The sequence below is a fragment of the Drosophila subpulchrella genome, unplaced genomic scaffold (assembly GCF_014743375.2).
Source record: "Drosophila subpulchrella strain 33 F10 #4 breed RU33 unplaced genomic scaffold, RU_Dsub_v1.1 Primary Assembly Seq20, whole genome shotgun sequence".
NCBI lineage: Eukaryota > Metazoa > Arthropoda > Insecta > Diptera > Drosophilidae > Drosophila > Drosophila subpulchrella.
This window is the reverse complement of record NW_023665530.1, coordinates 388,633-406,359: the sequence shown is the minus strand read 5'-3', so window position 1 is coordinate 406,359 and position 17,727 is coordinate 388,633. Positions and strand designations below refer to the sequence as shown.

The window sequence follows — 17,727 nt, the reverse complement described above, 5'->3', positions numbered from 1 at the left end:
CATTGATTTGAATTTTGCGAAGGTTTACAGAAATGGGCCTTCTCTCCATTTTTAAAAGCTCATAACTTGGCCAAAAGGACTCGGATTGCGAAATGGCATACCTTTATGGGCTTGTGGAATGATTATGTTGTTATCTACATTACAATATATAACTTTAAAGGTAGTAAAAAGTTTGACCGTTTTTATGTCATTGATTTTATTTTTGCGAAGGTTTACAGAAACGTGCCTTCTCTCCATCTTTAAAAGCCCATAACTTGGTCAAAAGGACTCAGAATTCGATATGGCATACCTTTATGGGCTTGTGGAATGATTATGTTGTTATCTGCATTAAAATATATAGCTATAAAGGTAGTAAAATATATGACATTTTTACGTCATTGATTTTAATTTTGTGAAGGCTTACAGAAATGGGCCTTCTCTCCATCTTTAAAAGAACATAACTTGGCCAAAAGGACTCGGATTTCGATATGGCATACCTTTATGGGCTTGTGGAATGATTATGTTGTAATCTGCATTAAGATATATAGATTTAAAGGTAGTAAAAAATATGACCGTTTTTATGTCATTGATTTTAATTTTGCAAAGGTTTACAGAAATGGGCCTTCCCTCCATATTTAAAAGCCCATAACTTGGCCAAAAAGACTCGGGTTTCGATATGGCATACCTTTATGGGCTTGTGGAATGATTATGTTGTTATCTGCATTAGAATATATAGCTTTAAAGGTAGTAAAAAATATGACCGTTTTTATGTCATTGATTTTAATTTGGCGAAGGCTTACAGAAATGGGCCTTCTCTCCATCTTAAAAAGATCATAACTTGGCCAAAAGAACTCGGATCTCGATATGGCATACCTTTAAGGGCTTGTGGAATGATTATGTTGTTATCTGCAATAAGATATATAGATTTAAAGGTAGTAAAAAATATGACCGTTTTTATGTCATTGATTTTAATTTTGCAAAGGCTTACAGAAATGGGCCTTCTCTCCATCTTTAAAAGCCCATAACTTGGCCAAAAAGGCTCGGGTTTCAATATGGCATACCTTTATGGGCTTGTGGAATGATTATGTTGTTATCTGCATTAGAATATATAGCTTTAAAGGTAGTAAAAAATATGACCGTTTTTATTTCATTGATTTTAATTTTGTGAAGGCTTACAGAAATGGGCCTTCTCTCCATCTTTAAAAGCCCATAACTTGGTCAAAAGGACTCAGAATTCGATATGGCATACCTTTATGGGCTTGTGGAATGATTATGTTGTTATCTGCATTAAAATATATAGCTATAAAGGTAGTAAAATATATGACATTTTTACGTCATTGATTTTAATTTTGCGAAGGTTTACAAAAATGGGCCTTCTCTCCATCTTTAAAAGCCTATAACTTGGCCAAAAAAGACTCTGGTTTCGATATGGCATACCTTTATGGGCTTGTGGAAAGATTATCTTGTTATTTGCATTAAAATATATAGCTTTAAAGGTAGTAAAAAATATCACCGTTTTTATGTCATTGATTGATTGAAATGGGCCTTCTCTCCATCTTTAAAAGCCCATAACTTGGCCAAAAAGACTCGGATTTCGATATGGAATACCTTTATGGGCTTGTGGAATGATTATGTTTTGTATCTGCATTAGAATATATAGCTTTAAAGGTAGTAAAAAGTATTACCGTTTTTATGTCATTGATTTTAATTTTGCGAAAGTTTACAGAAACGGGCCTTCTCTCCATCTTTAAAAGCCCACAACTTGGACAAAAGAACTCGGGTTTCGATATGGCATGCCTTTATGGGTTTGTGGAATGATTATGTTTTGTATCTGCATTAGAATATATAGCTTTAAAGGTAGTAACAAATATGACCGTTTTTATGTCATTGATTTTTATTTTGCGAAAGTTTACAGATATGGGCCTTCTCTCCATCTTTAAAAGCACACAACTTGGTCAAAAGAACTCGGATTTCGATATGGCATGCCTTTATGGGCTTGTGGAATGATTATGTTTTGTACCTACATTAGAATATATAGCTTTAAAGGTAGTAAAAAATATGACCGTTTTTATGTCATTGATTTTAATTTTGCGAAGGTTTACAGAAATGGGCCTTCTCTCCATTTTTAAAAGCCCATAACTTGGCCAAAAGACCTCGGATTTCGATATGGCATACCTTTATGGGCTTGTGGAATGATTATGTTGTTATCTACATTACAATATATAACTTTAAAGGTAGTAAAAAGTTTGACCGTTTTTATGTCATTGATTTTAATTTTGCAAAGGCTTACAGAAACGGGCCTTCTCTCCATCTTTAAAAGCCCATAACTTGGTCAAAAGGACTCTGATTTTTATATGGCATACCTTTACGGGCTTGTGAAATGATAATGTTATTATTTGCATTAGAATATATAGCTTTTAGGGTAGTAAATATTATGACCGTTTTTATGTCATTGATTTGAATTTTGCGAAGGTTTACAGAAATGGGCCTTCTCTCCATTTTTAAAAGCTCATAACTTGGCCAAAAGGACTCGGATTGCGATATGGCATACCTTTATGGGCTTGTGGAATGATTATGTTGTTATCTACATTACAATATATAACTTTAAAGGTAGTAAAAAGTTTGACCGTTTTTATGTCATTGATTTTATTTTTGCGGTTTACAGAAACGTGCCTTCTCTCCATCTTTAAAAGCCCATAACTTGGTCAAAAGGACTCAGAATTCGATATGGCATACCTTTATGGGCTTGTGGAATGATTATGTTGTTATCTGCATTAAAATATTGTAGCAGGATTGCTACGTCGTAGTATGTATGTATGTGTATGTTATTGTATTCCTTCTAGATCATTCATGTTAGTTCTAAGAATAAGTTGTTGTTGTTGTACGATGCCGCTCACTGTTCTCTAACTCTCTCTCTCAATCTCATCGCTCTCACACTCTCTCAATGAATCGGGGGTTGATGCGGATCGGGAGCTGAGAGCGAGGGCAGTTGAACGCCGACCGTGATCCTGAACATACCAAATTATAAAATAAAAGAAAAGACTAGAAGTATATATTTGTGTTGGTGTTTACCCCTACAAAATCAGAAGTGGGCCGATCACGAGCCAATTAATTAAAGTAAAGACAAAAGAAAATCAAAATGGAATTAAATAATGCTTCGATCGAACAATTAAAAAGGTGGTTGAGTGTGTTGAAGCTATCAACAACCGGAACGAAAAAGGAATTGATCTTGCGGTTAAATAAAGTACCAAAGGAAGTTCGTGGAAAAGTTGGTGAAATGGCGAAACAAAAAGATGATGAAGATGGCGACAAAAGTAAGGGCAATGACAGCAGCGACGAAATTTTCGAAGACGGCGGCGGAATTTTCCAGAAAGAAGGCGGCGACGGAAGTAACGGCAAAGACGGAGATAAAAGTAACGGCAAAGACGGCGGCATCCAGAGCTACGACGAAGAAGACGGCGACAAAAGTGACGGCGGCATTGAGAATTACATCGAAGAAGACGGCGAAACTAACGGCGAAGATGGTGCAGCGAATGACGAAGTGGCTGGCAGCATTCTCAGAATTATAGGCAAACGGAGCAACGAGAAAATTCTAGAAACGCAAAAAGCAGCGAACGTAAAGCGGTGGTGGAAAATTTTAACGAGAGCATCGACGTCTCGTTGGGCATGGCAACACAGGTATTGAGTGAGTTTTCTGGCGAGTCGTGTGCCCGCAAATGGACTACTCAGGTGCAGAATATCGCGACCATTTATGGAATAAGAGGAAAATTCGTAAAGATGCTAATGCTAAGCAAAATAAAGGGCAAAGCTTATGAGTGGCTGCATGCAAATTCTGACCGCGTGTTGCTACCGTTGGATGACCTAATGGCAGAGCTGATCTCAATGTTTGGAGAAAAATCATCGAAGTTGGAGATACGGCGCAAGTTCGAAGGGCGCAAATGGAAGCAAAGCGAAATTTTCGGGAGTTATGTCGACGTCAAGATAATGCTTGCTCAGGGCCTTAATATTGATGCAGATGAAATGTTGAGCTGCATCATCGAAGGTATCCCCAATCAAGGGCTACGCAATCAGGCGCATATTCAATGCTTTGTGGATGTTGGGCACATAAAGAGAGCGTTTGCGGATGTAAGCTTGCCAAAGCTATATGGAGTTGGCAGGCCGACGACATCAACGGATCCCAAGGACAGCAAGGAGACTCGTTGTTTCAATTGCAATGCAAAAGGGCATTGGGCGTACGAGTGCAGGAAGTCAAAGAGGGAGAAAGGATCGTGCTATGCGTGCGGTGAGATGGGACACTTTGTTGCGAAATGCTTGAAGAACAAAAACAAGAACGAGGGCGAAAACAAATATGTAAGATATGTTGAAATTAAGTTTGTAAACGATTCTAATACCAGGTTAATTGCAGAATGCCTCATAGATACAGGAAGCCCAATTTCATTTATTAAAATATCCAAAGTGCCAGAAGACATTTCGAAATTACCAGTTTTAAGTTCGTATTATGGTTTAAACAAAAGTTACCTGAAGACTTATGGAAAAATATTATGTTATGTTTTGAAAAATTTAAATAAAGTACATTTTAATTTAGTTATTGTGGCAAACGAATCTATGAGTCATGATGTAATCTTGGGACGAGATTTTATGGATGCTTGTAATCTAAATTTAAGCCTTGACACTTTGAAAATGGTTACAGTTGAGAATATTGAAAATCCTTCAGATGTTAGTGATGAAAAGCAGATAGTTAGCGATGATGTTAGTGATGAAAAGCAGATAGTTAGCGATGATGTTAGTGATGGAAAGCAGATAGTTAGCGATGATGTTAGTGATGAAAAGCTGATAGTTAGCGATGATGTTAGTGATGAAAAGCAGATAGTTAGCGATGATGTTAGTGATGAAAAGCAGATAGTTAGCGATGATGTTAGTGATGAAAAACAGATAGTTAGCGATGATGTTAGTGATGAAAAGCAAATAATTAGCGATGTTGTTAGTAATGTTAGGGATAAAAATACAATTTTTAGCGATGTTAATCATGGAATTAGGGACAGCAGGGAAACAATTAAAGAAATTTTTAGTAAAATCAGAGATAAAGAAGAAGTTACGAATAAAAATTATGTTGAGCCGGAAATAAATCTTGTGGAAAAGGAATTATTTAATATAAATTTAACGGATGAAAGTGTAGAACACAAAGTTGGTGATCATGTGAATTATAATGTTAGGTGTCAGTTTGTTAGGATGGTAGAAAGTTGTTATGTTAATAAAGAAAGGCCAAAGGAACCGGAGGTTAGATGCGAAATGAAATTAAGATTAGAGGACTCAAAACCTTTCAGTTGTTCGCCCAGACGTTTAGCTTACACAGAGAAAGAAAAATTACAGGTGATGTTAGACGAATACTTAAGTGAAGGAATAATAAGGCCAAGTTAATCTGAGTATGCATCTCCAATAGTGTTAGTTAAAAAGAAGTCAGGCGACTTACGACTACGTGTAGATTACCGAAAGCTTAACAAGACTATGGTGAAAGATAATTATCCGTTACCTTTGATTGACGATTTATTAGATACATTAGTAAATAAAACAATATTTTCGAAATTAGATTTAAAGCATGGCTGCTTTCATGTGTTTGTGGATAGGGAATCGATAAAATATACCTCATTTATGACGCCTTTGGGACAATTTGAGTTTATGCGGATGCCAATGGGGCTGAAGAATGCACCAGCGGTGTTTCAACGATTTATCAATAAGATTTTTGCAGACATGATAAGGGATGGTAAGGTAGTTATATACATGGACGATATCATGATTGCGAGTAAAGAAATGCAAGAACATTTAAGTGTTCTTAGAGAAGTTTTTGATCGATTAGCATGGAACAAACTAGAATTAAGATTGGACAAGTGTGAGTTTCTACAAGCAAGTGTACAATACTTAGGATTTTTGGTAACTAGCAAAGGAATACAGGCTAATGACAAAGGAATAGAAGCTGTTCGAGATTTTCCCGTTCCAGACAAAGTACACGGTGTTAGAAGCTTTCTGGGTTTGTGTTCGTATTTTAGAAGGTTCATTAAAGATTTTTCGATGATCGCTAAACCTCTATATGAATTGTTAAAAAAGGATAAAGAATTTGTATTTGAAGAAAAGGAATTGCAATGTTTTGAAATGCTTAAGAAAAAGTTAGTAGAAGCTCCAGTGTTAGGATTATATTATTACAAGGACGAGGTAGAATTGCATACAGACGCCAGTGCACAAGGTTTTGGAGCAGTTTTGCTGCAAAGAAAAGAGGATAAAAAGCTTCATCCAATATTTTATTTTTCGAAAGCAACAACAAAAGACGAAGCAAAGTATCATAGTTTTGAACTGGAAACGTTAGCAATAATTTACGCTCTTAGAAGATTTAGAATTTATGTGCAGGGTAGACGATTTAGAATAGTCACAGATTGTAACTCACTGACGTTGACGTTAAATAGAATTGAGTTAAACCCCCGTATTGCACGGAGGGCATTAGAATTGCTAGAATATGACTTTGAATTAGTTCATAAATCGGGAAAACTTATGCAACATGTTGACGCGTTAAGTAGAAATACAAACATAATGGTAGTAGAAACGAATAGCTTTGAAGATAATTTAATTATTTGTCAAGCGAAAGATGAAAAATTAAAAGATGTTAGAAAAAAGTTAGAAAATGAGGAAGATAAAATGTTTGAGATGAGGAATGGAGTTATATATAGAAAGTCGAATGATGGAAAGTTATTATTTTGTGTTCCAGAAGAAATGGAGGAAAAGATATTATACAAATATCACAATGAATTAGGTCATTTAGGAAGAGATAAAGTTATGGATGCTATTGTTAGGACGTATTGGTTTTCGAATATGAAAGAGAAAGTGGTTAGACATATTGAAAATTGTATAAGATGTGTAGCATATTTGCCAAAGTCAGGGAAAGGAAATGTGCCATTCGAAATTATACATATTGATCATTATGGACCGGTTGATAATGGAAGAGCAAAGAAACATCTATTTGTGGTTATAGACGGATTTACCAAAAATGTTAGGCTATATGCAACAAAGACGACGAACACAAAGGAAGTTATTATAGCATTGAAAGACTACTTCAGGTCTTACAGCAGACCAACTTGTATAGTTTCGGATAGGGGAAGCTGTTTTACGTCGGAAGATTTTGGAAAATTTATGGAAGAATTTAATATTAAACATGTCAAAATTGCGACTGGGTCACCTCAAGCCAATGGACAAGTAGAAAGGATTAATAGATGTGGGACCAATGATAGCTAAATTAGCAGATCCAGAACAGAAAATGCATTGGGACACAGTTGTGGAAGATGTTGAGTTTTCATTAAACAACACGAAGCAAAGAAGCATAGCACAAATGCCAAGTAAAATGTTGTTTGGAATCGAGCAGAAATGAAAAGTTATTGATGAATTGAGACAAAAGTTAGAAGAATTAGATAATGTTAGTGATGTTAGAGATTTAGACAAAATTAGAAAAGATGGTTCAGAAGCGCAAAGAAAATTACAAAAAGACAACGAACAGAGATACAATGAAAAAAGGACAAAGAGTTCGGAGTACAAAGTTGGAGACTATATTTTGGTAAACAATTTTGATAGCTCAGTAGGAGTTGCAAGAAAGCTAATACCTAAACACAAGGGCCCTTATGTTATAGATAAAGTTTTGAGAAATGATAGATACTTGATAAAAGATGTTGAAGGTTTTCAATTATCGCGTTGCCCTTATCAAGGTGTCTGGAGTAGCCAAAATATTAAGCATTGGATTGGAAAACGAAAATAAAGTTGTAAATATATCAAGAAATTTGTAAATAAAAAACTAAATTATAGAAACTAAGATAAATACAAGCCGAAATCAATTGTAAATTAACACAAGATCAGGGGATCTTAAAATGTCAGGACGGCCGAATTGTAGCAGGATTGCTACGTCGTAGTATGTATGTATGTGTATGTTATTGTATTCCTTCTAGATCATTCATGTTAGTTCTAAGAATAAGTTGTTGTTGTTGTACGATGCCGCTCACTGTTCTCTAACTCTCTCTCTCAATCTCATCGCTCTCACACTCTCTCAATGAATCGGGGGTTGATGCGGATCGTGAGCTGAGAGCGAGGGCAGTTGAACGCCGACCGTGATCCTGAACATACCAAATTATAAAATAAAAGAAAAGACTAGAAGTATATATTTGTGTTGGTGTTTAACTTCAGGGGAATACGTTATACCCCTACAATATATAGCTATAAAGGTAGTAAAATATATGACATTTTTACGTCATTGATTTTAATTTTGCGAAGGTTTACAAAAATGGGCCTTCTCTCCATCTTCAAAAGAACATAACTTGGCCAAAAGGACTCGGATTTCGATATGGCATACCTTTATGGGCTTGTGGAATGATTATGTTGTTATCTGCATTAAGATATATAGATTTAAAGGTAGTAAAAAATATGACCGTTCTTATGTCATTTATTTTAATTTTGCAAAGGTTTACAGAAATGGGCCTTCTCTCCATCTTTAAAAGCCCATAACTTGGCCAAAAAGACTCGGGTTTTGATATGGCATACCTTTATGGGCTTGTGGAATGATTATGTTGTTATCTGCATTAGAATATATAGCTTTAAAGGTAGTACAAAATATGACCGTTTTTATGTCACTGATTTTCATTTTGCAAGGGTTTACAGAAATGGGCCTCTCTCCATCTTTAAAAGCCTATAACTTGGCCAAAAAAGACTCTGGTTTCGATATGGCATACCTTTATGGGCTTGTGGAATGATTATGTTGTTATTTGCATTAAAATATATAGCTTTAAAGGTAGTAAAAAATATGACCGTTTTTATGTCATTGATTGATTGAAATGGGCCTTCTCTCCATCTTTAAAAGCCCATAACTTGGCCAAAAAGACTCGGATTTCGATATGGAATACCTTTATGGGCTTGTGGAATGATTATGTTTTGTATCTGCATTAGAATATATAGCTTTAAAGGTAGTAACAAATATGACCGCTTTTATGTCATTGATTTTTATTTTGCGAAAGTTTACAGATATGGGCCTTCTCTCCAGCTTTAAAAGCCCACAACTTGGTCAAAAGAACTCGGATTTCGATATGGCATGCCTTTATGGGCTTGTGGAATGATTATGTTTTGTATCTGCATTAGAATATATAGCTTTAAAGGAATTAAAAAATATTACCGTTTTTATGTCATTGATTTTAATTTTGCGAAGGTTTACAGAAATGGGCCTTCTCTCCATTTTTAAAAGCCCATAACTTGGCCAAAAGGCCTCGTATTTCGATATGGCATACCTTTATGGGCTTGTGGAATGATTATGTTGTTATCTACATTACAATATCTAACTTTAAAGGTAGTAAAAAGTTTGACCGTTTTTATGTCATTGATTTTAATTTTGCGAAGGTTTACAGAAATGGGCCTTCTCTCCATCCTTAAAAGCCCATAACTTGGTCAAAAGGACTCGGATTTCGATATGGCATACCTTTAAGGGCTTGTGGAATGATTATGTTGTTATCTGCATTAAAATTTATAGCTTTAAAGGTAGTAAGAAATATGACCGTTTTTATGTCATTGATTTTAATTTTGCAAAGGTTTACAGAAATGGGCCTCTCTCCATCTTTAAAAGCCTATAACTTGGCCAAAAAAGACTCGGGTTTCGATATGGCATACCTTTATGGGCTTGTGGAATGATTATGTTGTTATCTGCATTAAAACATATTGCCTAGTACTCACATCGACGAAAACCGCGAGCTAACCATAGGAGTGAGCGAGAGGCAAATACTCGACTAAAACTTTTCGTCGGGTCTGTTTTTCAGCGCGGTACTCAGATGAGCTAAGGAAATACCAGAAAAAATACCAGATTTTGCGAGTGAACTTTCGATGAACGCCGTTAGCCGCGGCCCAAAGAATAAGAAATTTATTCTTTGGCTGTGTTAGTCCAGAAGCGGGTGGAAACCAAAATTCAAAAATGGAATAAAAAACTCAAAAACCACGCCAAAAACGTCTTCAAAAGTTTAGTTCTGAGGAAAAAGTGCGCTTAATTCAAGCTGTGGAGGAGCGCCCAGTGTTGTGGGACTTGGTCCACAAAAAGCATTTCGATGCTGTGTTTATGAAGAGAACCTGGGAGGAGATTGCACTGGTCATGGACAAAGATTGTAGGTTATAATTTTGCGTTATTAAATATTTGTGAACATAAGTATATAATATATACTTGTTATGCTTAGATAATAGTTGCAAGCTGGCTTGGAAGTCCCTGCGGGACAGCCTCAAGTATCACAACAAGGTCAGAAAGCAGAAGAGTGGAAGTGCTGGAGGAGATCTACTGGAGAAGCCCAGTGGAAAGGAGTGTGCCGAGTGGGAATTCGCTCCGTACATGGACTTCTTGCCGGACGTGTCCTCGCAAAGAAGGTAGGTTCTGGCCAAATGAATTTGGTTACGTTTTACTAATCATTTCAATTATAGCAGAACCACCAGTAGTGCGATCTCAGACGAGATCTCCATTGAAGACTGGACACTGGACTCCACCACAATCAGCTACTCTGCAGCTGAAGCGGAGCTGGAGGCCGCGCTACAGGATGAGGTACCCGAGGAATTATATACCTACGTAAGTTGCTCTACTCGTGTTTGATTTTGTAACATTTATATGATTTTACTTTTACTTTCATAGGGAGAAGGAAAAAAGCCACCCCCAAAGAAGCGAAAGCTGGATGGTGATGGCTCACCAGCCGTGGCCATGTGTAACATGCTGGGGGAATTCCTGCAGCATCAGCGGGACAACACCACTGTTTCAAGGCCCATATTGACCTATTGGAATGGGGAGCTGAACGCCATGCGTCCGGAAGATGCTGCCAGGGTGGAGAAGAAGATGACGCAGCTTCTGTGGGACGAGAAAGAATCCCTATACTACTAATTTAGATTAATAAAAACATTTGTTGAACATTTCAATTATTTTAATTTTATTTTATTCATACACCAGCAGACTCGTCTTGCCAAGGTACTTGAGAATACCCAGCACTACCGTTCAGGTATTCCATCAGGTTGTTTCGAACTTCCTTACTGAAATCCTGGGGGCGACCTCGTCGGCAGGCTCGCAGGTCGACAAGCACGTTGCTCGGTACTTCGAGCAACGTGTAAGTTGTAGGGATTTTCCGCATTAAGAAATTATGCAGGGCGCAACAGGCTGCAATGACTTTCTGAGACTTGCTCGGGTTGCTCAGCAAAGTACGTTGCACAGCCATCCACCGTGCACTAAGAATTCCAAATGCATTCTCAATGCAACGACGAGCACGACTCAGCCTATAGTTAAATATTCGCTCCTTCCGATGCAGGTCCTTGCCACTGTATGGCTTCATAATGCATTTGTGAAGCGGAAATGCATCATCGCCGATTATGAAGTAGGGAGTTCGATGCCCGTTTATCACTTTGTCATCGGGAAACGGCAGCTCATCCATAAGTAGGCGTTTTCCAAGCGTACTGTGGGAAAATGCGTTCATGTCACCCTCGCTCCCGAACGCCCCGGCTTCTACATAAGTGAACCGGTAGTGAGCGTCGCAGATTGCCATGAGAACAATCGAATGAAATCCCTACATTATAATAGATTTACTTATTACATTTTCTTTGAAATTTAAAAATACATACCTTGTAATTGTAAAAAAGGCTTCCGCTATTAGTGGGGGCCTTTATCGTCACATGCTTCCCGTCGACGGCACCAAGACAGTTTGGAAAATTCCATTCGTCTTCGAAGTCTTTCGCCCACCTCAGCATGTTGTCGGTTGTCCACTTCGAAAATTCCCCTTGCAACGCAGTCCAAATTGCTGCACAAACCTGGTCGAGGACGATTCCGAAGTGTTGTTTGCTGATCCGATAAGTGGATCAAACATGGCGTTGCAGATCTCCAGAAGCAAGAAATCTAACAAAAGAATATTAAATCACAATATTAAAATACAATAATGGTATCAAAGTCTAAACATATATGTATATATATTCTACTTACTCCAAAACGATGGCCAACTTCGCTTTTAGCGGTGTAGCATCTGGCCGGGTGTTCCGCTTCGGGATAAGGTATTGCTCCACCAATCCAAGGAGTGCGTTGAAGCTGCTCTCCGGCATGTGGAAGTTTTCGAAGAACATGGATGGAGTGTTAACCAAGTTCTGAAACTTTAAAATAGAAGAAAATTCTCACGGGTGCAAAGAGTATTACTTTATTTTTCAACAATATTACTTACGTCTGAAGCATAGCGGCCTTTGAAGGAGCGTTCCTTGAGATACGGGCTCACCCAATATTTCCGCCTCTGTGTCCTTATTTCCGCCTCCTCCTGCTCTCCTGCGGCAATGCACATAGCCATGCCAACTGCAAAGGTAAAGCTCGCGTCCTTGGTGTTCCACATTTTGTAACTTTTAAATTTCAAATTTTCAATTTGTTTGATTTTTGTTTGTCAACAAACCCAGCTGATTGACAGTAAGACCATTCTATATGCTTTGCGGATGAACTTTGAAAACTTCGGTCACACTACAAAGAATAAGATTTTTCGACTAGTGAAACTCTTAGACGATCTGAGTACTAGGCTTATAGCTTTAAAGGTAGTAAAAAATATGACCGTTTTTATGTCATTGATTTTAATTTTGCGAAGGTTTACAGAAATGGGCCTTCTCTCCATCTTCAAAAGCCCATAACTTGGTCAAAAGGACTTAGATTTCGATATGGCATACCTTTATGGGCTTGTGGAATGATTTTGTTGTTATCTGCATTAAAATATATAGCTTTAAAGGTAGTAAAAAATATGACCGTTTTTATGTCATTGATTTTAATTTTGCAAAGGTTTACAGAAATGGGCCTTCTCTCCATCCTTAAAAGCCCATAACTTGGTCAAAAGGACTCGGATTTCGATATGGCATACCTTTATGGGCTTGTGGAATGATTATGTTGTTATCTGCATTAAAATTTATAGCTTTAAAGGTAGTAAGAAATATGACCGTTTTTATGTCATTGATTTTAATTTTGCAAAGGTTTACAGAAATGGGCCTCTCTCCATCTTTAAAAGCCTATAACTTGGCCAAAAAAGACTCGGGTTTCGATATGGCATACCTTTATGGGCTTGTGGAATGATTATGTTGTTATCTGCATTAAAACATATTGCCTAGTACTCACATCGACGAAAACCGCGAGCTAACCATAGGAGTGAGCGAGAGGCAAATACTCGACTAAAACTTTTCGTCGGGTCTGTTTTTCAGCGCGGTACTCAGATGAGCTAAGGAAATACCAGAAAAAATACCAGATTTTGCGAGTGAACTTTCGATGAACGCCGTTAGCCGCGGCCCAAAGAATAAGAAATTTATTCTTTGGCTGTGTTAGTCCAGAAGCGGGTGGAAACCAAAATTCAAAAATGGAATAAAAAACTCAAAAACCACGCCAAAAACGTCTTCAAAAGTTTAGTTCTGAGGAAAAAGTGCGCTTAATTCAAGCTGTGGAGGAGCGCCCAGTGTTGTGGGACTTGGTCCACAAAAAGCATTTCGATGCTGTGTTTATGAAGAGAACCTGGGAGGAGATTGCACTGGTCATGGACAAAGATTGTAGGTTATAATTTTGCGTTATTAAATATTTGTGAACATAAGTATATAATATATACTTGTTATGCTTAGATAATAGTTGCAAGCTGGCTTGGAAGTCCCTGCGGGACAGCCTCAAGTATCACAACAAGGTCAGAAAGCAGAAGAGTGGAAGTGCTGGAGGAGATCTACTGGAGAAGCCCAGTGGAAAGGAGTGTGCCGAGTGGGAATTCGCTCCGTACATGGACTTCTTGCCGGACGTGTCCTCGCAAAGAAGGTAGGTTCTGGCCAAATGAATTTGGTTACGTTTTACTAATCATTTCAATTATAGCAGAACCACCAGTAGTGCGATCTCAGACGAGATCTCCATTGAAGACTGGACACTGGACTCCACCACAATCAGCTACTCTGCAGCTGAAGCGGAGCTGGAGGCCGCGCTACAGGATGAGGTACCCGAGGAATTATATACCTACGTAAGTAGCTCTACTCGTGTTTGATTTTGTAACATTTATATGATTTTACTTTTACTTTCATAGGGAGAAGGAAAAAAGCCACCCCCAAAGAAGCGAAAGCTGGATGGTGATGGCTCACCAGCCGTGGCCATGTGTAACATGCTGGGGGAATTCCTGCAGCATCAGCGGGACAACACCACTGTTTCAAGGCCCATATTGACCTATTGGAATGGGGAGCTGAACGCCATGCGTCCGGAAGATGCTGCCAGGGTGGAGAAGAAGATGACGCAGCTTCTGTGGGACGAGAAAGAATCCCTATACTACTAATTTAGATTAATAAAAACATTTGTTGAACATTTCAATTATTTTAATTTTATTTTATTCATACACCAGCAGACTCGTCTTGCCAAGGTACTTGAGAATACCCAGCACTACCGTTCAGGTATTCCATCAGGTTGTTTCGAACTTCCTTACTGAAATCCTGGGGGCGACCTCGTCGGCAGGCTCGCAGGTCGACAAGCACGTTGCTCGGTACTTCGAGCAACGTGTAAGTTGTAGGGATTTTCCGCATTAAGAAATTATGCAGGGCGCAACAGGCTGCAATGACTTTCTGAGACTTGCTCGGGTTGCTCAGCAAAGTACGTTGCACAGCCATCCACCGTGCACTAAGAATTCCAAATGCATTCTCAATGCAACGACGAGCACGACTCAGCCTATAGTTAAATATTCGCTCCTTCCGATGCAGGTCCTTGCCACTGTATGGCTTCATAATGCATTTGTGAAGCGGAAATGCATCATCGCCGATTATGAAGTAGGGAGTTCGATGCCCGTTTATCACTTTGTCATCGGGAAACGGCAGCTCATCCATAAGTAGGCGTTTTCCAAGCGTACTGTGGGAAAATGCGTTCATGTCACCCTCGCTCCCGAACGCCCCGGCTTCTACATAAGTGAACCGGTAGTGAGCGTCGCAGATTGCCATGAGAACAATCGAATGAAATCCCTACATTATAATAGATTTACTTATTACATTTTCTTTGAAATTTAAAAATACATACCTTGTAATTGTAAAAAAGGCTTCCGCTATTAGTGGGGGCCTTTATCGTCACATGCTTCCCGTCGACGGCACCAAGACAGTTTGGAAAATTCCATTCGTCTTCGAAGTCTTTCGCCCACCTCAGCATGTTTCGGTTGTCCACTTCGAAAATTCCCCTTGCAACGCAGTCCAAATTGCTGCACAAACCTGGTCGAGGACGATTCCGAAGTGTTGTTTGCTGATCCGATAAGTGGATCAAACATGGCGTTGCAGATCTCCAGAAGCAAGAAATCTAACAAAAGAATATTAAATCACAATATTAAAATACAATAATGGTATCAAAGTCTAAACATATATGTATATATATTCTACTTACTCCAAAACGATGGCCAACTTCGCTTTTAGCGGTATAGCATCTGGCCGGGTGTTCCGCTTCGGGATAAGGTATTGCTCCACCAATCCAAAGAGTGCGTTGAAGCTGCTCTCCGGCATGTGGAAGTTTTCGAAGAACATGGATGGAGTGTTAACCAAGTTCTGAAACTTTAAAATAGAAGAAAATTCTCACGGGTGCAAAGAGTATTACTTTATTTTTCAACAATATTACTTACGTCTGAAGCATAGCGGCCTTTGAAGGAGCGTTCCTTGAGATACGGGCTCACCCAATATTTCCGCCTCTGTGTCCTTCTTTCCGCCTCCTCCTGCTCTCCTGCGGCAATGCACATAGCCATGCCAACTGCAAAGGTAAAGCTCGCGTCCTTGGTGTTCCACATTTTGTAACTTTTAAATTTCAAATTTTCAATTGGTTTGATTTTTGTTTGTCAACAAACCCAGCTGATTGACAGTAAGACCATTCTATATGCTTTGCGGATGAACTTTGAAAACTTCGGTCACACTACAAAGAATAAGATTTTTCGACTAGTGAAACTCTTAGCCGATCTGAGTACTAGGCTTATAGCTTTAAAGGTAGTAAAAAATATGACCGTTTTTATGTCATTGATTTTAATTTTGCGAAGGTTTACAGAAATGGGCCTTCTCTCCATCTTCAAAAGCCCATAACTTGGTCAAAAGGACTTAGATTTCGATATGGCATACCTTTATGGGCTTGTGGAATGATTTTGTTGTTATCTGCATTAAAATATATAGCTTTAAAGGTAGTAAAAAATATGACCGTTTTTATGTCATTGATTTTAATTTTGCAAAGGTTTACAGAAATGGGCCTTCTCTCCATCTTTAAAAGCCCGTTACTTGGCCAAAAAGACTTGGGTTTCGATATGCCATACCTTTATGGGCTTGTGGAATGACTATGTTGTTATCTGCATTAAAATATATAGCTTTTAAGGTAGTAAAAAATATGACCGTTTTTATGTCATTGATTTTAATTTTGCGAAGGTTTACAGAAATGGGCCTTCTCTCCATCCTTAAAAGCCCATAACTTGGTCAAAAGGACTCGGATTTCGATATGGCATACCTTTATGGGCTTGTGGAATGATTATGTTGTTATCTGCATTAAAATTTATAGCTTTAAAGGTAGTAAGAAATATGACCGTTTTTATGTCATTGATTTTAATTTTGCAAAGGTTTACAGAAATGGGCCTCTCTCCATCTTTAAAAGCCTATAACTTGGCCAAAAAAGACTCGGGTTTCGATATGGCATACCTTTATGGGCTTGTGGAATGATTATGTTGTTATCTGCATTAAAACATATTGCCTAGTACTCACATCGACGAAAACCGCGAGCTAACCATAGGAGTGAGCGAGAGGCAAATACTCGACTAAAACTTTTCGTCGGGTCTGTTTTTCAGCGCGGTACTCAGATGAGCTAAGGAAATACCAGAAAAAATACCAGATTTTGCGAGTGAACTTTCGATGAACGCCGTTAGCCGCGGCCCAAAGAATAAGAAATTTATTCTTTGGCTGTGTTAGTCCAGAAGCGGGTGGAAACCAAAATTCAAAAATGGAATAAAAAACTCAAAAACCACGCCAAAAACGTCTTCAAAAGTTTAGTTCTGAGGAAAAAGTGCGCTTAATTCAAGCTGTGGAGGAGCGCCCAGTGTTGTGGGACTTGGTCCACAAAAAGCATTTCGATGCTGTGTTTATGAAGAGAACCTGGGAGGAGATTGCACTGGTCATGGACAAAGATTGTAGGTTATAATTTTGCGTTATTAAATATTTGTGAACATAAGTATATAATATATACTTGTTATGCTTAGATAATAGTTGCAAGCTGGCTTGGAAGTCCCTGCGGGACAGCCTCAAGTATCACAACAAGGTCAGAAAGCAGAAGAGTGGAAGTGCTGGAGGAGATCTACTGGAGAAGCCCAGTGGAAAGGAGTGTGCCGAGTGGGAATTCGCTCCGTACATGGACTTCTTGCCGGACGTGTCCTCGCAAAGAAGGTAGGTTCTGGCCAAATGAATTTGGTTACGTTTTACTAATCATTTCAATTATAGCAGAACCACCAGTAGTGCGATCTCAGACGAGATCTCCATTGAAGACTGGACACTGGACTCCACCACAATCAGCTACTCTGCAGCTGAAGCGGAGCTGGAGGCCGCGCTACAGGATGAGGTACCCGAGGAATTATATACCTACGTAAGTTGCTCTACTCGTGTTTGATTTTGTAACATTTATATGATTTTACTTTTACTTTCATAGGGAGAAGGAAAAAAGCCACCCCCAAAGAAGCGAAAGCTGGATGGTGATGGCTC

The 17,727-nt window shown here is 38.5% G+C and overlaps 2 protein-coding genes across 2 annotated transcripts; both read right to left on the bottom strand.

The window, feature by feature from the left end:
• Positions 1-10,976: 10,976 nt before the first annotated feature.
• On the bottom strand, positions 10,977-12,422 carry LOC119559297. Its single transcript, XM_037872374.1, has 4 exons — positions 12,216-12,422; positions 11,984-12,147; positions 11,629-11,899; positions 10,977-11,573 (listed from the first exon to the last, which is right to left on the bottom strand). The coding sequence occupies exons 1-3, from the start codon at positions 12,375-12,377 to the stop codon at positions 11,863-11,865; spliced, it is 363 nt and encodes a 120-aa protein (XP_037728302.1). The 5' UTR covers positions 12,378-12,422; the 3' UTR covers positions 10,977-11,573; positions 11,629-11,862.
• A 1,971-nt stretch (positions 12,423-14,393) lies between these two features.
• On the bottom strand, positions 14,394-15,846 carry LOC119559293. Its single transcript, XM_037872370.1, has 4 exons — positions 15,630-15,846; positions 15,398-15,561; positions 15,044-15,313; positions 14,394-14,988 (listed from the first exon to the last, which is right to left on the bottom strand). Exons 1-3 carry the CDS (start codon positions 15,789-15,791, stop codon positions 15,277-15,279), a joined length of 363 nt encoding a protein of 120 aa, XP_037728298.1. The 5' UTR covers positions 15,792-15,846; the 3' UTR covers positions 14,394-14,988; positions 15,044-15,276.
• Between the last annotated feature and the right edge of the window lie 1,881 nt (positions 15,847-17,727).

Bases quoted from the DNA above. Each gene is read 5' to 3' on its own strand.
- LOC119559297 (XM_037872374.1), bottom strand. From the start codon at position 12,377: ATGTGGAACACCAAGGACGCGAGCTTTACCTTTGCAGTTGGCATGGCT. The intron at 12,148-12,215 runs GTAAGTAATATT...TCTATTTTAAAG, and splicing joins AAGGCCGCTATGCTTCAGAC to TTTCAGAACTTGGTTAACAC. The intron at 11,900-11,983 runs GTAAGTAGAATA...TTCTTTTGTTAG, and splicing joins AAGTTGGCCATCGTTTTGGA to ATTTCTTGCTTCTGGAGATC.
- LOC119559293 (XM_037872370.1), bottom strand. From the start codon at position 15,791: ATGTGGAACACCAAGGACGCGAGCTTTACCTTTGCAGTTGGCATGGCT. The intron at 15,562-15,629 runs GTAAGTAATATT...TCTATTTTAAAG, and splicing joins AAGGCCGCTATGCTTCAGAC to TTTCAGAACTTGGTTAACAC. The intron at 15,314-15,397 runs GTAAGTAGAATA...TTCTTTTGTTAG, and splicing joins AAGTTGGCCATCGTTTTGGA to ATTTCTTGCTTCTGGAGATC.